Here is a 17,570-nt window from a genome sequence, read left to right as displayed (position 1 = left end):
GGGTTGCGGTGCTCATCTCGCTTCAGGCTGAGGGAGCCGGCAATTGTCTGCAGACAGCTTTCCGGGTCATGTGGCCCGCAGGAATAAACCACTTCTGGTGCAATGGAACACTGTGATGGAAACCAGAGTGCACGGAAATGCCTTTTACCTTCCCGCCACAGCAGTACCTATTTATCTACTTGCACTGGCGTGCTTTCGTACTGCTAGGTTGGCTGGAGCTGGGACAGAGCAATGGGAGCTCGCTCCGTCCACAGGGATTCGAACTGCTGACCTTGCGATCGGCAAGCGCAAGAGGCTCGGTGGTTTAGACCACAGCGCCACCCACTTGGCAGAGGCCTGACGCTCTGCCAAGTCTGTGCAGATCATGTTCTTGCTAATCGAGAGTTAAGTTCAATAGGCATGGTGTGATTTACTGCTGGCCTGCTCCTGCCACAGATAACAGAATTAACCCTTCAGTCACACACGGAATGATCCCTTGGCCGCAGAGACACGTGCCTTAATTGCAGTTATCCAAACGGGATGTGTGTGGCTGCCTTTGTAAAATGCTCAGAAACCTCAACCAACTGCAGCCAGATTGTTGACCTAGGCTGGTTAGAGGGAGCAGGTGACTCCCTTTGGTGGAACAGCTTCACCAGCTACCAGTCTGTTTCCAGGCACAATTCAAAACCCTGGTTATAAAGCCCTACACAGCATAGGTCCAAGCTCTCTGAAAGACCATATTCCCTCCTACGAACCTGCCTGGACTGGTGTGGGCCAGGCTTGGCCTGGAGGGAGAATGTTTGGAGCTGCAGTCCCCAACACCCCTGCTGCTTGGTGCTGATGGGAGTTATAGTCCAGAACATCTGGAGGGCTCCAGGTTGGCAAAGTCTGCACTAAGCGAGGAACCCCGTTTTGGTTTGCCCTTTTTAAAGGGATGTGTGTTGATGGGGCAGGATTTGTTCTTGGAAAACGTCGGCTTCTACTGAATCGAGACGTCGGGCTGATTCACTTGTCGCTTCCTGGGTGCTTCTCGTCACGCCCTTTTCTGACAGGGCTCCAGCCCGGTGACAACACTTCTCACCACTTCTCCGCAATCCATCAAAGATGACAGGCAGAGAGGTTCAGTGAGGACACGAGCAGGTTCTTTCTTTCGCGCACTCTGGTGCGTTTCACCAGAAACTTGAGCCCGCTTGAGGCAGCCTTCCGTTTTTCCTTTCTGTTTGGAATTGTTTGCGTTTAAACCTCCCAATAACAGCTCTGGCGAGAGCAGCTTGCCAGTGGTGGGGCGGAGTCCCTTGGAAAGGTGGCGGCATCTCCTCCCCTGGAGGTTTTTTAAACAGAGATGTGGCTATTACCTCAGTGCTGTCAAGTATCCCGTTTTCCCCGGGATTTTTCCTTATTTTAAGCAGTTTCCCACTGCTCTCCCTTATTTTTTTATTTCCCTTAAATTTCCCATTTTTAATGGAAGCAGCTCCTCCCCTGCTGGCCAGGGACTGGGTGGGAAGACCTCGCCTACTTGGAGAGAAAAGCCTCAGCCCTCAAAGCAAGTGGGAGCCGTTTCCCGTGCTTACAGGGGGGGGGGTGTGTGTATTCCTCCCCCTGCATCAGCCCCTATCCGTTGCCGCCGAGCCCTTCAGCCGGCCAATAGGGTTAGCTGGCAGGCAGAGCCTGGCTGCCTTTGAGCAGCTGCTGCTTCCTGTCCTGTTTTGATGGGATCAGACAAGAAGACGATGGGGCTCCATCGCGCGGAGCACATGGCTGCCCTCCTCTTTGCTGGCTGCCCTCCTCTTTGCTCCACTCCGAGCCTGAGGCCGCTTGGAGTTTACATTGCTGCTCCGCCCACTTTTGCTTCCGGCTCCGCCCACCACTGACATGTGACTGTCCCCGGGATAGGTGAGACTGCTGATCCCTTATTTTCAAATCCGAAACTTGACAGCTATGATTACCATCTTACCGAAAGGGATTTGGGTCTTGCCCTGTTTGTGCAAAGAAGCAGGCAATGCGACACACTCCATCAAAACAAGACGCTTTATTGAAGCTGCCCGTTAGAAATCCCTTTCTTCCTCAAGCGAAAGGAGGGAGAGAGAAGGTGCATGTTGCATGGAAAATGCAGGTGGGTGCTTCCCCCTTCCCCTCCTTCTCGGCTCAGTACTGAATGTACGAAAGCTCCACATCTCCATCAATCTCGAGCATGTCGATACGCTGGAAGTTCTGGTAGCGATGGTTGTAGTTGAAGAGTGGCTGGCCGTTGGCATACACCTTGAAGCGCTGATTGCCGCAGCGGATGGAAAGCTGTTTCAGGGGGAGAAGGAGAGCATCAGAAGAGGTCTGCCGGATCGAGCCCACGGCCCACCCAGTCCCTATTCTCACAGGGGCCAAACCAGATCCCTGAGGGGGAACTCGCAAGCAGGGCTCGAAGCCCATGAGCGCTGTCCCTTCTGCCACAGAGCAAGGCTGGCCCAAATTTAGCTGAATTTTTTAGTTGAGGATTTGTCAATTATTCTGTATGAATTCTGCTGAGTCTGTGATGCTCTGCTCTGTTATACAAGGAAGGAGATCCCGACTAAACGTCAGGAAGGACTTTTTCTGACAGGGAGAGCGGTTCGACAGGGGAACGGCCTCCCTCAGGAAGCGGTGGACTCTCCTCCCTCGGAGGTTTTAAAGCCGAGGTTGGAGGGCGATCAGTCATGGATGCTTTTAGCCGAGATTCCTGCATTGCAGGGGGTTGGACTGGATGACCCTCGGGGCCCCTTCTGACTTCACGATTCTATTATTGTTTGTAAGCCGCTTTGTGATTCACGCGAATGGAAAGCGGGGTTAAAGTTTGGCCCCTGAGGCAGACCACAAAATGGCGGTGGCCCCCCAACAGGGAAGAAGGGCTGAGTGAAGACCTACATTGGGAGCAAGAGGGGAATAAAGGTCGAGAACAAAGGTTGGAGGAGATCCTCATCGTCTGCCTTGGCCAAGAGGACACGGAGGGGGTGGGATGGGGTGCCAAGGAAGGGGCAGATCTGGTCTCCAAGCAGCGTGCCGCAGTTGCCGCAGCCATTCTTTGGAGCCAGGATCTGCTGCCCTTATGGACCATAGACTCATAGAATGGTCGAGGTGGAAGGGACCCCAAGAGTCATCTAGTCCAACCCCCTGCAATGCAGGAATCTTTTGCCCAAATCTTTTGCCCAAAGCAACTGCCACGGAGCGACGACCCTCTTCCCTGGATTTTGGCTTCTTTTTGCGGCAAGAAACATTACCGTCTAAATGCGCACCCCACTTCCCACGCCACAGAGTCTAAAGTTATTAAACTGCACCGTTGCTCCCGGGCCCCACAATGCCATCCTGGCTGGGCAGATTTCAGCACTGGGCAAAAGAACACTCACGTCAAAGTATTGCCCGGCTTGGAAGGGGTTAACCGGCAGCTCCCGTTCCTCACGTCCCCATTGGCCGTTCAGGAAGCTGTTCCTGACCACGGCGCGCTCGTCCATTCGGGGGTTGATGTGCAGGGCTGTATCCGGGCCAGCTTTGAAGTTGATCCGGAATCTGGAAGAGGAGGAGGAAGGAAAGGATTTGTAAGAAATCAATCTTTTAGCCCTGCGGCACTTTGGAACTCCCTGCCTATTGACATCAGGCATGCACCACCACTCGACTCTGTCAAAAGCTATTTTTGTTTTGATGGGTATTTAGAATGGTGGCATGCTTTTAGTTTACTGAAGTTTTTTTTAAAATAATTTTTCTGGACGCTTTAACCGTTTTCACTAATAATCTTACCGTTCTGTTTGTTTCACAAACTGCTTTGAGGTTTTCTGCAACTGAGCAGCATATCGATTTTACGGCACGAATGAATAAATAAATGAATAAAATAAGAATATTCGTGCTGGGTCAAATCAAAGGCCTCCTGTTTCCTATAACAACCCTGCTGGATGCCTCTGGGGAGCCCACTAATCAGGGCACAAAGGAAACAGACCCTCCACCCCTTGTTAATTTGTCTGCAACTTTTGTTATTCAGAGGTAGAATGCCTCTGACCATGGAGGCTCTGCGTAGCAAGCACGGCTTATTGCAGCTGGCAGCTTTTGCAAATCATTCTAAGCCTGTTCTTAAAGCCACCTTTGGGCAACGGCCCCTGCGTCTTGTTGCAAGTGAATGCCATGTGCTAATTTTTCACAGAAGGAAGGAGTACTTTTGTGTGGCATAACCTGAACCTGTTGCCTGTCAGTTTTCATGGAGCAATCACTGGAGAACCTGAGGCCATGCAGAAGCTGCTGAACTACAGCTGGGAGGTTTCAGGTTCCTCATTCTCTTGCACAGTGCATGAAAAGCCCCCTTTTGTTATCACTCTCAGCCTCTAATAGCTCTGGGATTCAGCAAGATGAAACTCGAACTCAGGACTCCTAACTGGGCTGAAGAGCAGCGGGGATCTGAGGCTCCAAGGAGAAGCAGGTGGAAAGTGGGTCTAATTGCTGTGAGGGAGTAGCACACAATGTTTGCATTAATGCCATTCCCCGGTCTAGAAGAAAAGCGTTGTCACGGAAACAGGCAGAAGCAGGCCGGCTTACTGTTTAGCATGCGGTGGAATGAATCCTCTCAGCACGATGGTCCTCTTGGATCCCAGCCCTCCGGCGAGGTTTCCTCGGTATGGCACTTGCTGAAACACGAGTTTTTAGAGATATATGACTGCGGGAGTTCAAAAGCATATTCATTGCAGGGGGCTGGGCTAGATGACCCTTGGGTCCCTTCCAACTAACTCTATGATTCAAGGCAACATGCAATACTTTCTCAAGCTACCAGTGTGCCTGGAACACAGGGATGTTTGCCGTTCAGGGTCTAAGAGAGGCAAGCTGGGGAAAATGTAGCCCAGGTTTAGGAGGACATCAGAGCAGCCCTATAACTGGATCAGGCCCCAAGGCAGATGCCCATAGGGCACGGGTAGGCAAACTAAGGCCTGGGGGCCGGATCCAGCCCAATCGCCTTCTAAATCCGGCCCTCAGACGGTCCGGGAATCAGTGTGTTTTTACATGAGTAGAGTGTGCCCTTTTATTTAAAATGCATCTCTGGGTTATTTGTGGGGCATAGGAATTTGTTCACCCCCCAAAAAAAAATATAGCCTGGCCCCCCACAAGGTCTGAGGGACAGTGCACCGGCCCCTGCTGGAAAAGTTTGCTGACCCCTGAGCGCAGCAGCACTTTTTCATATTCCAAGCAACTTAACCCTTCCAGCAGCAAGCCAACAATAAATCACACTGTGAAAGTTGGAGCTAACTCTTTATTAGCCAAAAAAAACACGATCTGCACAGAGAAGGGCCTCAGATGATGATTGCAGGCTCTGGACTGGTTGAGAACCAGCAAGGAGAGAGAGAAAGGAAGATATCAGCAAATCCCGCTACACTTACCGGGTGGTAGGAAGCAGGAGCATTCATCACCTATGAGGGAAGAAACCCAAAGAGGTCATTTACCTGTTCAGTATCCACTCAAAGACTCCTAACCAGAATCCCATGAGCTGAACTAGCCTTTCTCCTTTGTTATTTCCATTTATTTATTGCGTTTCTTCCCCACCTTTTCCTCCGGGCACCCGAAGGTGGTATACATGGTTCTTCCCCTTCTTCATTTAATCCTCACGACAACCCTGAGAGGGAGGTTAAGCTGAGAGGCAGCCCAGCGGGGATTCGAACTGTGGTCTCCCAGGTCTAACACTTTAATCACACTGGTCAGCTCTAAGCAAGTCAACCTGCTGGGAAAGCTTTATGCCCCTTTCGCCCCCCTGTCTGGGACGCGGGTGGCGCTGTGGTCTAAACCACAGAGCCTAGGGCTTGCCGATCAGAAGGTCGGCGGTTCGAATCCCCACGACGGGGTGAGCTCCCGTTGCTCGGTCCCAGCTCCTGCCCACCTAGCAGTTCGAATGCACATCAAAGTGCAAGTAGATAAATAGGTACCGCTCCGGCGGGAAGGTAAACGGTGTTTCTGTGCGCTGCTCTGGTTTGCCAGAAGCGGCTTAGTCATGCTGGCCACATGACCCGGAAGCTGTACTCCGGCTTCCTCGGCCAGTAACGCGAGATGAGCGCCGCAACCCCAGAGTCGGACACGACTGGACCTAATGGTCAGGGGTCCCTTTACCTTTTTTACCCCCCTGTCTATTCGGAGTACTTACGGGAAGGTTGGAAGGCGGATACCCTGGCATCATGCCCTGAAGAGAGAGAGAGAGAGAGATTATAAATCGGGGACTAAATTCTGTGCCAGCGTCAAGGGGTTGGCACAATCGGGCATCTCCCTGGTGCCCCAAATCCAAAACAAATTCAATACCTCGCTAGGCAAATACAGTTATCACAATACAACAAAGTGCAACAGGCTGAATAATAATGACTGTGAACCTTTTATTGGTTGTTTCCTAACGTAATGGTGTAGCCCAGTATGTGTAACATATACAGTTCATATAACCTATGCTAATACATTTCTTCTCTTCTTTTTCTTTTTTAATATACATTTTTATTAGTTTTTACATATATTTTCCAAACAGAACATCTCATCTCCTCTCATCTGATACAACATTTTGGCTACTTTAGTCTGAGACTTCCATCAACCGCGTCTAATGATTTTCAAACCTCATCTCTTAATCTTACATTTGTTATCCTAACTATTACTTTTAATAACCCATAACTTAAAATCCATTCCCATAAATCTTGTCTGCAATATTTCATATGGTTCTCCTTACAAAACGTCTCGTAGTCCTACAAGCGTAGTCAGTTGGTGACAATTGTCTTTTAAATAACTCGTATATTTACTCCAATCTGTCCAGAATTTCTGGCCCCAATACATTTCTTATTTTCTTATTGTTTCTTCTTGTGAGTTCCTGTATAACGCAATCCTTGTGCCAGAAGTCTACATCAGCTGTGTTGTTCTCGTAACCTTGAGGTTCATTTTACATATCGTAAATCCCTGCATATTTTATAGTGTGGAGTGTGGTGGAGTCTCCTTCTTTGGGGGTCTTTAAGCGGAGGCTTGACAGCCATCTGTCAGGAATGCTTTGATGGTGTTTCCTGCTTGGCAGGGGGTTGGACTGGATGGCCCTTGGGGTCTCTTCCAACTCTAGGATTCTATGATTCTATATTCAGTAAACCAACCAAAAGGACTCTGTGTTTTTTGTGTGTGTTTTGTTGTTGTTGTTGTTGTTGTGGGTTGTTTTTTTTTTTAAGGTACATTGGGCGCTCGGGTTGCGATTCAGCACTTCTGTGCATGCGCAAAGCGCCGAAACCCGGAAGTAACCCGTTCCGGTAATTCCGGGTTCGGCGCAGTGCGCAACCTGAAATCACACAACCTGAAGCGGCCGTAACCCGAGGTATGGCTTTTTTCCCATTTATTATGGATTATTTCCCAGTACCCTTTTACCCTTTTACAAGTCTGCCACATGTGAGCTGGGATCCTATGGCTCAGCTTGGGCTTTCCTTGTGTAGAGTCAGGGAAGGCAGGGGTGGTGAAACTGCCGTCCGTGGGGCAGATATGGCCCCCAAAGCTTCTTCTGGCAGCCGGGCGGCCCCTCTGGCATTAATTACAAAAGGAGCAGGGACGCTTATAGGATAAAGAAGGCAGAAAGCCAAAAATATATCCATTGATTCCAAGTAAACATCAGGAATAACTTTATGACAGAAAGAGCTGTTTGGCAGTGGAACAGACTCCCACGAAAGATTGTGGACTCTCCTTCCTTGGAGGTTTTTAAGCAGAGATTGGATGGCCACCTGTCCTGGATGCTTTGGTTGAGATTCCTGCTTTGCAGGGGGTTGGACTAGATGGTCCTTGGGGGTCCCTACAGTTCTATGATTCTGTAGTCCAATCAATTGGTCCCAGTGATCTTTTGTGGATGTTGCAGGGCAACGGTATTGGCCACAGCACCCAGCTTCCTAAGAACGTCAGTTTCCCTTAAAGGAAGCACCCGAGCCAAGTTTCAAGTCCATACGATGGAAGGCCTGCACGGGAATGTTCAATCGCACTTCTTAAGCACACCTTCTGCCATGAGGACTAGAAACCTGGTATGTATGTGTGCGCCTGCTTACTTTAACAAAGGCGTGCGTGCAAACCCTGGCGGAATCTCAGAAGCTAGAGGAGTTTCTGAAATAGATTTGTAGAGAATTTGGGAGCAATTGCTGCTGCCCCAATGAGCAAGAGATCCAGAACACGGGAGAATAAATTTTTGAAAAAGCGATTAAAAAAAAGTGTGGTGTTTACAGACCATTCAATTGAAGTTCTGGTGCTGCAGAATTTATCAGACCTCTGAATTCTGTGCCTGCGCAGAACTCTCCATTTAAGATCTGTATTTGTTTATGTATATCTGCCTCACCTTTTCCTCCAAGGAACTCAAGGCGGTCCTCCCCCCCCCAGTTCATCCTCACAACAACCCTGTGAGGTAGGGTAGGCTGAGGAACAATGACTGGCCCAAGGTCACCCATTGAGCTTCATGACTGTGCAAGGATTCGAACCCTGGTCGCCTCGGTCATAGCCCGGCGCTCTAACCACTGCGTCACACTGCCTCTCATCCAATCTCACCAGTCCCCGCCCCCATAAACCCCCCTCCTCCTTGCAGTACTCACCGGCATCCCCATTGGTGGATACTGCTGCCCCGGCATCCCTGGCATTCCCTGCGCCGGAAAGAGAAGCAAAAAAAGATTGCGGCAATTGCGTCCACTTCATGGCTGGGGAAGCAGCAGGCCTCTTCCCAAAAATTGGGTCTCTGTTTTCAGACTACAATTCCCATCATCCCTGACCACTGGGCTTGCTAGCTGGAGATGATGGGAGTTGTAGTTAAAAAACAGTTTGGGAAACCCTGCTGTAGATCAGCGACGGGGAGCCGGCAGCCTTCCAGATTTTGCCGGACTACAACTCCCATCAACCCCTGACCACAGGCCGATTGGCTGGGGCTGCTGGGGGTTGTGGTCCAACCACATCTGGAAGGACACAGGTCCCCCAACTCTGGAGGAGAAGGAGCGAATGTCATCTCTCTCCTGCTCTGCCCAAAGTCAAGGAGCCTAGAACTCAAGCTGTTTTCGTGGGTTCGGAGTGGCGTCAGTCTGGATGATGCCCCCAAGCCTCCCAATTCTTGAGGTCCTGTACCCAGTAAGGGTTGTCACTATCTTGGCACCTATGGCAGAAACAGTCAAGGACACCTTTCCCCTTCTCCCCAGCAGAGAGACACTCCTTCTTTCGCTTTCTGACTCTTAACAGGGCCGGCTCTGCCGTTGGGTAGAGTGAAGCAGCCACCTCAGCTGGCTTTTGGCCATCGCAAAGAGGCAGCAAATTGATAGCCATTTACTGCTGCTTCATTTTCGATGCTTGTGGATTCGCTGTTTTCCATTCCATTCCATCTTAAGTTCGGTTCTCTGGGCTCCTGCAGCGATTTGCAATTCCCCCCCCCCCTTAAACCTCATGAAAACCCGCCAGCATCTTGGTGCAAATTTCTCCTAGCGAACACTATTTAATATGCAGTTTTGGCTGACACATTTTTGCAAGCCTTTGCGCCCTTATATGCCGTCTTCTCCATTCGCTCTTGCATGCATTTTGGGAAATGCTGGATGTTTGGAGTACTGCCCCTGCAAAATTCAGGGAAGTGTGAATTTTGCAGGAAGGCTGTGTTTTGCTTTTCGGATTATTTTGGATTTGCCTTCAAATGGAAATCGAATCAAAGTCCACCCCCCCCCATCTCTACTTAGGAGTGGGAGAGCTGAGACGTGGGGGCCAAATGTGGGCCTTTATCTGGCCACTAGCACTGTCCCCAGGGCCCGACCCATCTCCTTAGGCCACACCCCCTCTCCTTGGGCCACACCTCCACAGGCCACACCCCTATCTACAAGCCCTGCTTTGCAACCTCCTTTTTGCCTTCCTGGAATGTGTCCTTGCACTCTGATAAAGATTCTCGTTTGCCTGATTGGAGGATAGAGAGGGTGTGTCTGTGCATGAGAGTAAATTAACACCCATTGCTCCACCCACTTTTGCTTCTGACCCCTCCCACTGCTGCCGCATGGCGCCCCGGAAACTTGTCCAGAAGGGTGAAAATGGTCCCCCATCCCTGCCTTGAAAACTTCCCACGATCTCGGATGCTCACCCCGCCTCCCATCATGGCTCCTCCAATGGTGGTCACTGACTGCAGCTCCAGGTCGCCATTGGCCTGCACAGCCTGGACTCGCTCCGGGGGGATCCTGTGGCCGTAGGTGCAGAAGGGGTTCCTGTTCACAAGGATCTGCCGGGACACAAATGAGGAGGAGGTGCAAGTGAGCCCCTTTGCAGCCCCCTGGGAGTTTGTCCCCCCTCCGTCATTTCAGCCGCTCCATTCCATTCCTACCCCATCTCCCGCTTTTCTTCACACCCAGCAACCCTACTGAAGAGCGAGCCAGCAATAAATCACACTGAGAAAGTTGCAGAGAACTATTAGCAAAGACACTATCGACACAGGGGTGTCAGGCCTAACGGGCACAGCAGCTCATCTCTGGCAGGCTTGCCACCATGAAGCAGTTGCTGAAACAGAAGGTCCCACAAATGTCTCCCCACAAATGCTTAAGTCCACTTGTCTGCAGGGTTTCCCCCCCCCCAGCAATTGGAGACTGTGCCTGCATGAAACCAACCTCTCCTCCGCCCTTTTCACCCCTCTTCTGAATCTGGGAGAAAAGCAGGAGGTGGGGGCGCATCTGTAGAATGGCAATTGATATCGGTCTCATCATAATATGTTGGCACTAGTTTGTCTAATTATACTGATGTCAAATATTGTTGAACATTCCATGACATCAGAGCAGGAGTCTGCTATTTAACCTATTGTGTACAGACACCAGGATCTCCTGCATTCAGGCTGAACGGGCGGCAAGCTCTGGGACCCGCACAGAGAATCAGCGGGCCTTACACCCTTGGGTGCTCACACAAACCTGGTATCCCTCGGGGTTGACGATGATGATGACCTCAAAGTGTGAACCCTTTTTGAGGGGCATGCCATGGAGTTCCTCCTTTCCCCACTGGCCCCCTTGGAAGGTGTTCAAGACAACCTTGTCTTTGCCATCAAAGCGGGGGTTGAAGTGGAGGGCGATGTCGGCCCCATCGTTCAGGCCACAGACGAAGTTCAGGCTGAATCTGGAAACCATGGGCGGAAAAAAATGGGGGAAACAATAAAATGTAGTCAGAGGGCAACCTGGTTGTTGTTGTATTGTGTTGCTGACATTTTCCACCCCACTTCCCATAAGGTTTGGTGCACACTGAATTTGGCACCCTTCAAAATGACTCCCTGGTCCTGAATGGGGTAACTGTGCCCCTGAAGGACCAGGTGCACAGCCTGGGAGTCATTTTGGACTCACAGCTGTCCATGGAGGCGCAGGTCAATTCTGTGTCCAGGGCGGCTGTCTACCAGCTCCATCTGGTACGCAGGCTGAGACCCTACCTGCCTGCAGACTGTCTCGCCAGAATGGTGCATGCTCTGGTTATCTCCCGCTTGGACTACTGCAATGCGCTCTACGTGGGGCTACCTTTGAAGGTGACCTGGAAATTACAACTAATCCAGAATGCGGCGGCTAGACTGGTGACTGGGAGCGGCCGCCGAGACCACATAACACTGGTCCTGAGAGATCTGCATTGGCTCCCAGTACGTTTCTGGGCACAATTCAAAGTGTTGGTGCTGACCTTGAAAGCCCTAAACAGCCTCAGCCCAGTATACCTGAAGGAGCGTCTCCACCCCCATCGTTCTGCCCAGACACTGAGGTCCAGCGCCGAGGGCCTTCTGGCGGTTCCCTCACTGCAAGAAATGAAGTTGCAGGGAACCAGGCAGAGGGCCTTCTCAGTAGTGGCGCCCGCCCTGTGGAACGCCCTCCCACCAGAGATCAAAGAGATAAACAACTACCTGACATTTAGAAAATACCTGAAGGCAGCCCTCTTTAGGGAAGTTTTTAATCTGTGATATTCTAATGTATTTTAATATTTGTTGGAAGCCGCCCATAGTGGCTGGGGAGACCCAGCCAGATGGGCGGGGTGCAAATAAATTATTATTATTATTATTATTAGTCCGTTTAAATAATAATAGGCAAGTTACTAGTCCTCATTGCTTTGGAATACAATTCGAAACATGCAAGGAGCAAGTACTAAGGATAAAATATCTGAAGCTAAAGGGGGAGATGCACATTTTGGAAAACTGCTTTGAGGTTTTATTACCAAGAGTTACAGTATATGAATGTCATGAAATCAGTCAATATAGTCCACGGAGAATAAAGTTCTGCTGAGATCAATGGGGCTTCCTTCCAGGGAGGTGGGTATAAAACTGCAGCCTAAATGAGGATTTATAGCAGCCAAGAGGCAATGACGTAGTTTCTTGTTCTGACCTATGGCTAGGAGAATAAACAGAACAAGCAGATCTGCTCTCTCGATTTTGCCACGTTTGCACAAAACTACATTAATGTGGAAGTTTCTTGGTAGAGAATGTGGGCTTTTGCAGAATATGCAGAGTTAAAGAGAGAGGATATCTGATCACACAATTATTATTTTTTTTAATTCTATTTGATAAAATGTATATACCACTTGAGTGTAAAAACAAAAGCCACCTCAAAGCAGTTCCCAAACATAATAAAAGAATAAAATTCTGAATAAGAGCAGTTTTTAAGAATCCGAAAAACGATTAAAATCAACAATAAGTTGAAAACAGGTTAAAAACGTGCCCGACATTCTACATGTCTGGATAGACTTGCCTTTAAAAAAAAAAAAAGATGTTTGGGGCATTTGCTAAAAAAGAGTAAACTGAAGGTGCTCGCCTGATGTCAATAGGCAGGGAGTTCCAAAGTGCATGTGCTGCCACACTAAAATATTTCATATGAATGTGGAAAGGGGTGTTTTGTGGCACCTGTAAGGATGCCAGTTCTGGAGAACAAAGCGGCCGAGAGGGCATACAAGTGAAACTCGAAAAATTAGAATATTGTGGGAAAGTCCATTTATGTAAGCAATTGTTTTCATTAGCTACTGGAGTTTAATATATGAGATAGACTCATGACATGCAAAGTGAGATATGTCTTTTTTTTAAAAAAAGAAAATTTATTATATTTCAAGAATAACAAAAGAAAAAGACAAAATACAAAGTGAGATATGTCAAGCCTTTATTTGTTATAATTGTGATGATTATGGCGTACAGCTGATGGAAACCCCAAAGTTGAAATTGTGAATTTGGGGTTCTCATCAGCTGTACGCCATAATCACCACAATTATAACAAATAAAGGCTTGACCTATCTCGCTTTGCATGTCATGAGTCTATCTCATATATTAGTTTCACCTTTTAAGTTGAATTTCTGAAAGAAACGAACCTTTCCACGATATTCTAATTTTCCGAGTTTCACCTGTATAAGGGTTCAGGCGATCTCGCAGGTAAGCTGGTCCCAGGTGGTCAGTCCCAGTTCTGTGGCCACCCCTCCTCCTACCCAGAAAGGACCCCTTACCTCTTGGTGTGGTGTGGAACCGTCCCTTGCACATATATGGACATGCCTGGGCGGAGCCCACCGGGGACCGGCTGGGTATGAGGGAGGGGCTGAAAGACAAGAAGTTTGGGGTGTGTGAGAGATGCAATATCCTGAGAACCAAGTTCGTTCACCTGAACCAGCCTGTAAAAAAATGTGTTTGGTGTCTGTGCTCTGCCTCTACTGCCAAGGGGCAGTCATGCTTCTAAATGCCCGTTTCTGGAAACCACAAGAGGGGAGAGGGCTCTTGGGTTCAAATCCTGCTTGCGGGTTTCCCACAGGCTGGGCGAAATGGGCCACTGGCCTGATCCAGCAGCCTCTTCTGATGTTCCTATGCAAAGGTAAAGGTAAAGGGACCCCTGACCATTAGGTCCAGTCACAGACGACTCTGGGGTTGCGGCGCTCATCTCGCTTTACTGGCCGAGGGAGCCGGCGTACAGCTTCTGGGTCATGTGGCCAGAATGACTAAGCCGCTTCTGGCGAACCAGAGCAGCGCACGGAAACGGCGTTTACCTTCCCGCCGGAGCGGTACCTATTTATCTACTTTTTGATGTGCTTTCGAACTGCTAGGTGGGCAGGAGCTGGGACCGAGCAACGGGAGCTCACTCCGTCACGGGGATTCGAACCGCCAACCTTCTGATCGGCAAGCCCTAGGCTCTGTGGTTTAACCCACAGCGCCACCCGCGTCCCCGATGTTCTTATGTACATCAGGACAAAAAGGTGCCTATTTGGGAAAACCTGCACTAAAAGCCCCGAGCGTTTTCCCGATAACCTTTCCTTTATTTTTAAATGCAAAACTGGTTCAGAAATTGTGGAGAATTGTATTTAAGACTGGAAAAAGCGAGAACTCGGAATGGCCAGATCCGTACCCCAGTGCTGCCAGCTCATCCTTTGCTTTGCGAGATCAGTTGGGAATCTGCAGAAAGTGCCGTGTTAATTATTAATTTAATTTAAGTTAAGTTAATTATTAAGTCATCCAACCTCTCGGTTAGGGTGGAGCAGGCTGGCTGAGGTTCAAGCCACAAATGAGTTCTGCTTTTATCCACAGGTGATCTGAACTTGGGGAAGGTGCATTGAGGAAGAGGTCGGGTGGGTGGCTGGCTGGCCGGCCGGGTATCCTTATCAGATCTTTGCACGCATGGAACTAAAAAAAAAACAACACCAAGGAAGGGGAACTTTTCTGCCAGCTGGGTCGGACTGGCGAGATCAGGATCCAGGATGGGCAGCGTTAATTGAAGTGCCCCCCCCCCCATCTGAAGGAAGGCATAGGCCTTGTTGTGCCAACCCAATGGCCCCCCTAGCTGTGCATTAGGGACCCAGGCTCAAACACTACGCTAGGGTAGGAAGCACATGGTTGATTAATCGGTGCAACAAAATTGACCGAACGCTTCAAATTCCTGGCTAAAGCGGAAATTGGAACAGGTACATTATATACCCGGCAAAGTCCCCATCAGGAAAAGCAGGGCTGGAGTGAACCAGGCAGAGGGCCTTCTTGGTGGTGGCTCCCGCCCTGTGGAACACCCTCCCACCAGATGTCAAAGGAAAAAAACAAATACGAGACTTTTAGAAGACATCTGAAGGCACCCCTGTTTAGGGAAGCTTTTAATATCTGAAGGGCTACTGTATTTTAATATTTTGTATTGTTGTTGTTGTAAAAAAGGTAAAGGTAAAGGACCCCTGGGGACCCAGGTGGTGCTGTGGGTTAAACCACGGATTCTAGGGCTTGCTGATCAGAAGGTTGGCAGTTTGAATCCCTACCACGGGGTGAGCTCCCGTTGCTCGGTCCCAGCTCCTGCCCACCTAGCAGTTCGAAAGCACGTCAAAGTGCAAGTAGATAAATAGGGACCGCTCCAGCAGGAAGGTAAACGGCGTTTCCATGTGCTGCTCTGGTTCGCCAGAAGCGGCTTTGTCATGCTGGCCACATGACCCGGAAGCTGTTTGCGGACAAACGCCGGCTCCCTCGGCCTATAGAGCGAGATGAGCGCCGCAACCCCAGAGTCGGACACGACTGGACCTGATGGTCAGGGGCCCCTTTACCTTTTTAAAGGACCCCTGACAGTTAAGTCCAGTCACGGACGACTCTGGGGTTGCGGCGCTCATCTCGCTTTACTGGCCGAGGGAGCCGGCGTTTGTCCGCAGACAGTTTTTCCGGGTCATGTGGCCAGCATAACTAAGCCGCTTCTGGCAAAACCAGAGCAGCGCACAGAAACGCCGTTTAGGACCTTGAAAAATGTTCAGTTTGCTGCATTGAGTAAATTGCCTGGTTTTAGGACTTTTCTTCCCGTCCTTGACAAATCAGCTTGTCTCCTGGGGAAATCTCTGTGCAATGCAAAGGATTCTGGGACATAGTCCGGGGTGCTGTCCCATATCAGAGGCAGGAGTCAACCTCATTGGGCGTATCCCGAGGTCTGCGCCAAAGTTGGCTGCCCCACTGTGAACTGCTGGGAGCTCCTTGTCCTGTTTTTCTGTTTCCTGGTTCTTAACGCCTGTTCACCTGCCCCTCCAAGTCAGCAAGCAAGGAGTGGAGGTAGGAAGAGGAGCAGGGACTCAGAAAGAGTGGTGGCAGCCGCAGGATTTACTCAGCGTTTTGCATTTGACTTGTGTCGTTTAAACCATATTGGCGCCTGGCATTATTTTAAAACATTTTGTGTTACTTTTAATAAAAGTGCAACCAGGGGGGGGGGAGGGGTCACGCAGGTACGTCTGTGGAACGCATTTTTGTATGTCACAAATGCCGTGACTTCTGGCGCCCTTGATAAAATAGACAGCAGGTCACTGGTGTCAAAGCCACTTTCTAGGACAGTTCAATTGCCTAAAATCCCAGGCACCAGTTGCGGCAAGTGCATTGTAAATAAACTGCGCACGCTTCCGTTCATGGTGCCCTGGCAGCCCTTAGACTGGGGGAGGGAGTGGGGAGATCTGGAGGGGCTTGTTCCCAAACGGAGCGCTTGAACCGAACTCCAGGCAGTGCAAGCCTCAGAGACACAAAGAACTCTTAGATAAAAACGGTAGCAAATTCTTCTCTAGAGAGAGAGAATGTGTGTGAGTCGGCAAGGTTACTTATTAATACAAATCTACAGTAACTTCAGACCGGGGGGGGGGGGGATCTGTTTGTGATACAAATTGGAACGAAATTTAACGGCGTCTTAGAGGCCGCTTTGAAGCTGCCAAATGCTTCTGTTTGGTTTAAATAAATAAATGAGGGCTTATCCACGCTTTCCTCTGGGCTTTAAAGTTCTGTGTCCAAGCGCTCTCCGTCTTTTGCTCTGGAGTCCCGTCCCCCCTTCCACAATAACATGCTCTTTAAATCTCAATTGGAGCCAACTGCAATTTGCAGAAGACCCGAATTATCGTTCATGGCACTTCAATTTTAAAGAGCGGGACAGAGTTCTGCGCCAAAAGAGAGAGAGAGCTCAAACACAGAGCTATAAAAGCATGAACCTGTGCCTGGAAAGTGCAGGGCAAAAGGTGGTTGTTATTAATTAATTAATTAAATAATAATAATAATAATAATTGTACCCTGCCCATTTGACTGGATAAGTGCGAATAAGCCCTAAGTTAAATAGAACAATTGCATTTTTAAAATCACAGAGCTGGTCTTTGGAGGGAGTGGGGTTGGAGGGAATGGAGGAGTCAGGTAAGTGGCGGCAAATTTTATCCTTTTCTTGCAGAGATTACGAGAGCACAGATTGCGCAGGGAGAGATGGAGGCCGAACACTTACCGGGTTGTAGCTGGGCATGTAACCGGGCGCTGGGACGAAAGCCATGGTGCCGCCGTCTGACTTCTGCTCGGATGTGGATCAAGACCGGCTGTAGGAAAACCTCCCAGAGCCACCCGGAATACTTTTTATAGCACATGGCTCAAAAGGGGTGGTGGAACAGCCAGGAAGTCTGGCCAGGACCCACCCATCTCAACAGGTGAGAAGCTCACCTGTCTCAGTTGCATCCTCAGCCCAGCCTTTCTCCAAGGACGCAGTCAGGGAGGGGGGAACCTCGTTGGCTGTTCCGCAATGGAAAATTCGGGTGGGGGGGTTGCTCCTTTTTTGGATTGCCTAGTGGTTGCAGCAAGGAAATAGATGGGCACCAGGGTTTAATGTTGCAGAGAGAGATTTCTGTCAATCCGCCTGGGCTGCTCCAGTGCTTTTAAC

General features: G+C 49.6%; 1 protein-coding gene across 1 annotated transcript; it reads right to left on the bottom strand.

Moving 5' to 3' along the window:
• Window positions 1-1,993: 1,993 nt before the first annotated feature.
• Window positions 1,994-17,189, bottom strand: LGALS4 (galectin 4). Its single transcript, XM_033158791.1, has 10 exons — window positions 17,145-17,189; window positions 13,405-13,493; window positions 10,866-11,067; window positions 10,055-10,189; window positions 8,547-8,594; window positions 6,116-6,151; window positions 5,361-5,390; window positions 4,528-4,616; window positions 3,354-3,513; window positions 1,994-2,271 (listed from the first exon to the last, which is right to left on the bottom strand). The coding sequence occupies exons 1-10, from the start codon at window positions 17,187-17,189 to the stop codon at window positions 2,125-2,127; spliced, it is 981 nt and encodes a 326-aa protein (XP_033014682.1). The 3' UTR covers window positions 1,994-2,124.
• Window positions 17,190-17,570: the final 381 nt, after the last annotated feature.

This window comes from Lacerta agilis, chromosome 8 (assembly GCF_009819535.1).
Source record: "Lacerta agilis isolate rLacAgi1 chromosome 8, rLacAgi1.pri, whole genome shotgun sequence".
NCBI classification, from domain to species: Eukaryota; Metazoa; Chordata; class Lepidosauria; order Squamata; family Lacertidae; genus Lacerta; species Lacerta agilis.
The sequence above is the reverse complement of the archived record's forward strand: the minus strand, read 5'-3'. Positions and strand labels throughout refer to the sequence as shown.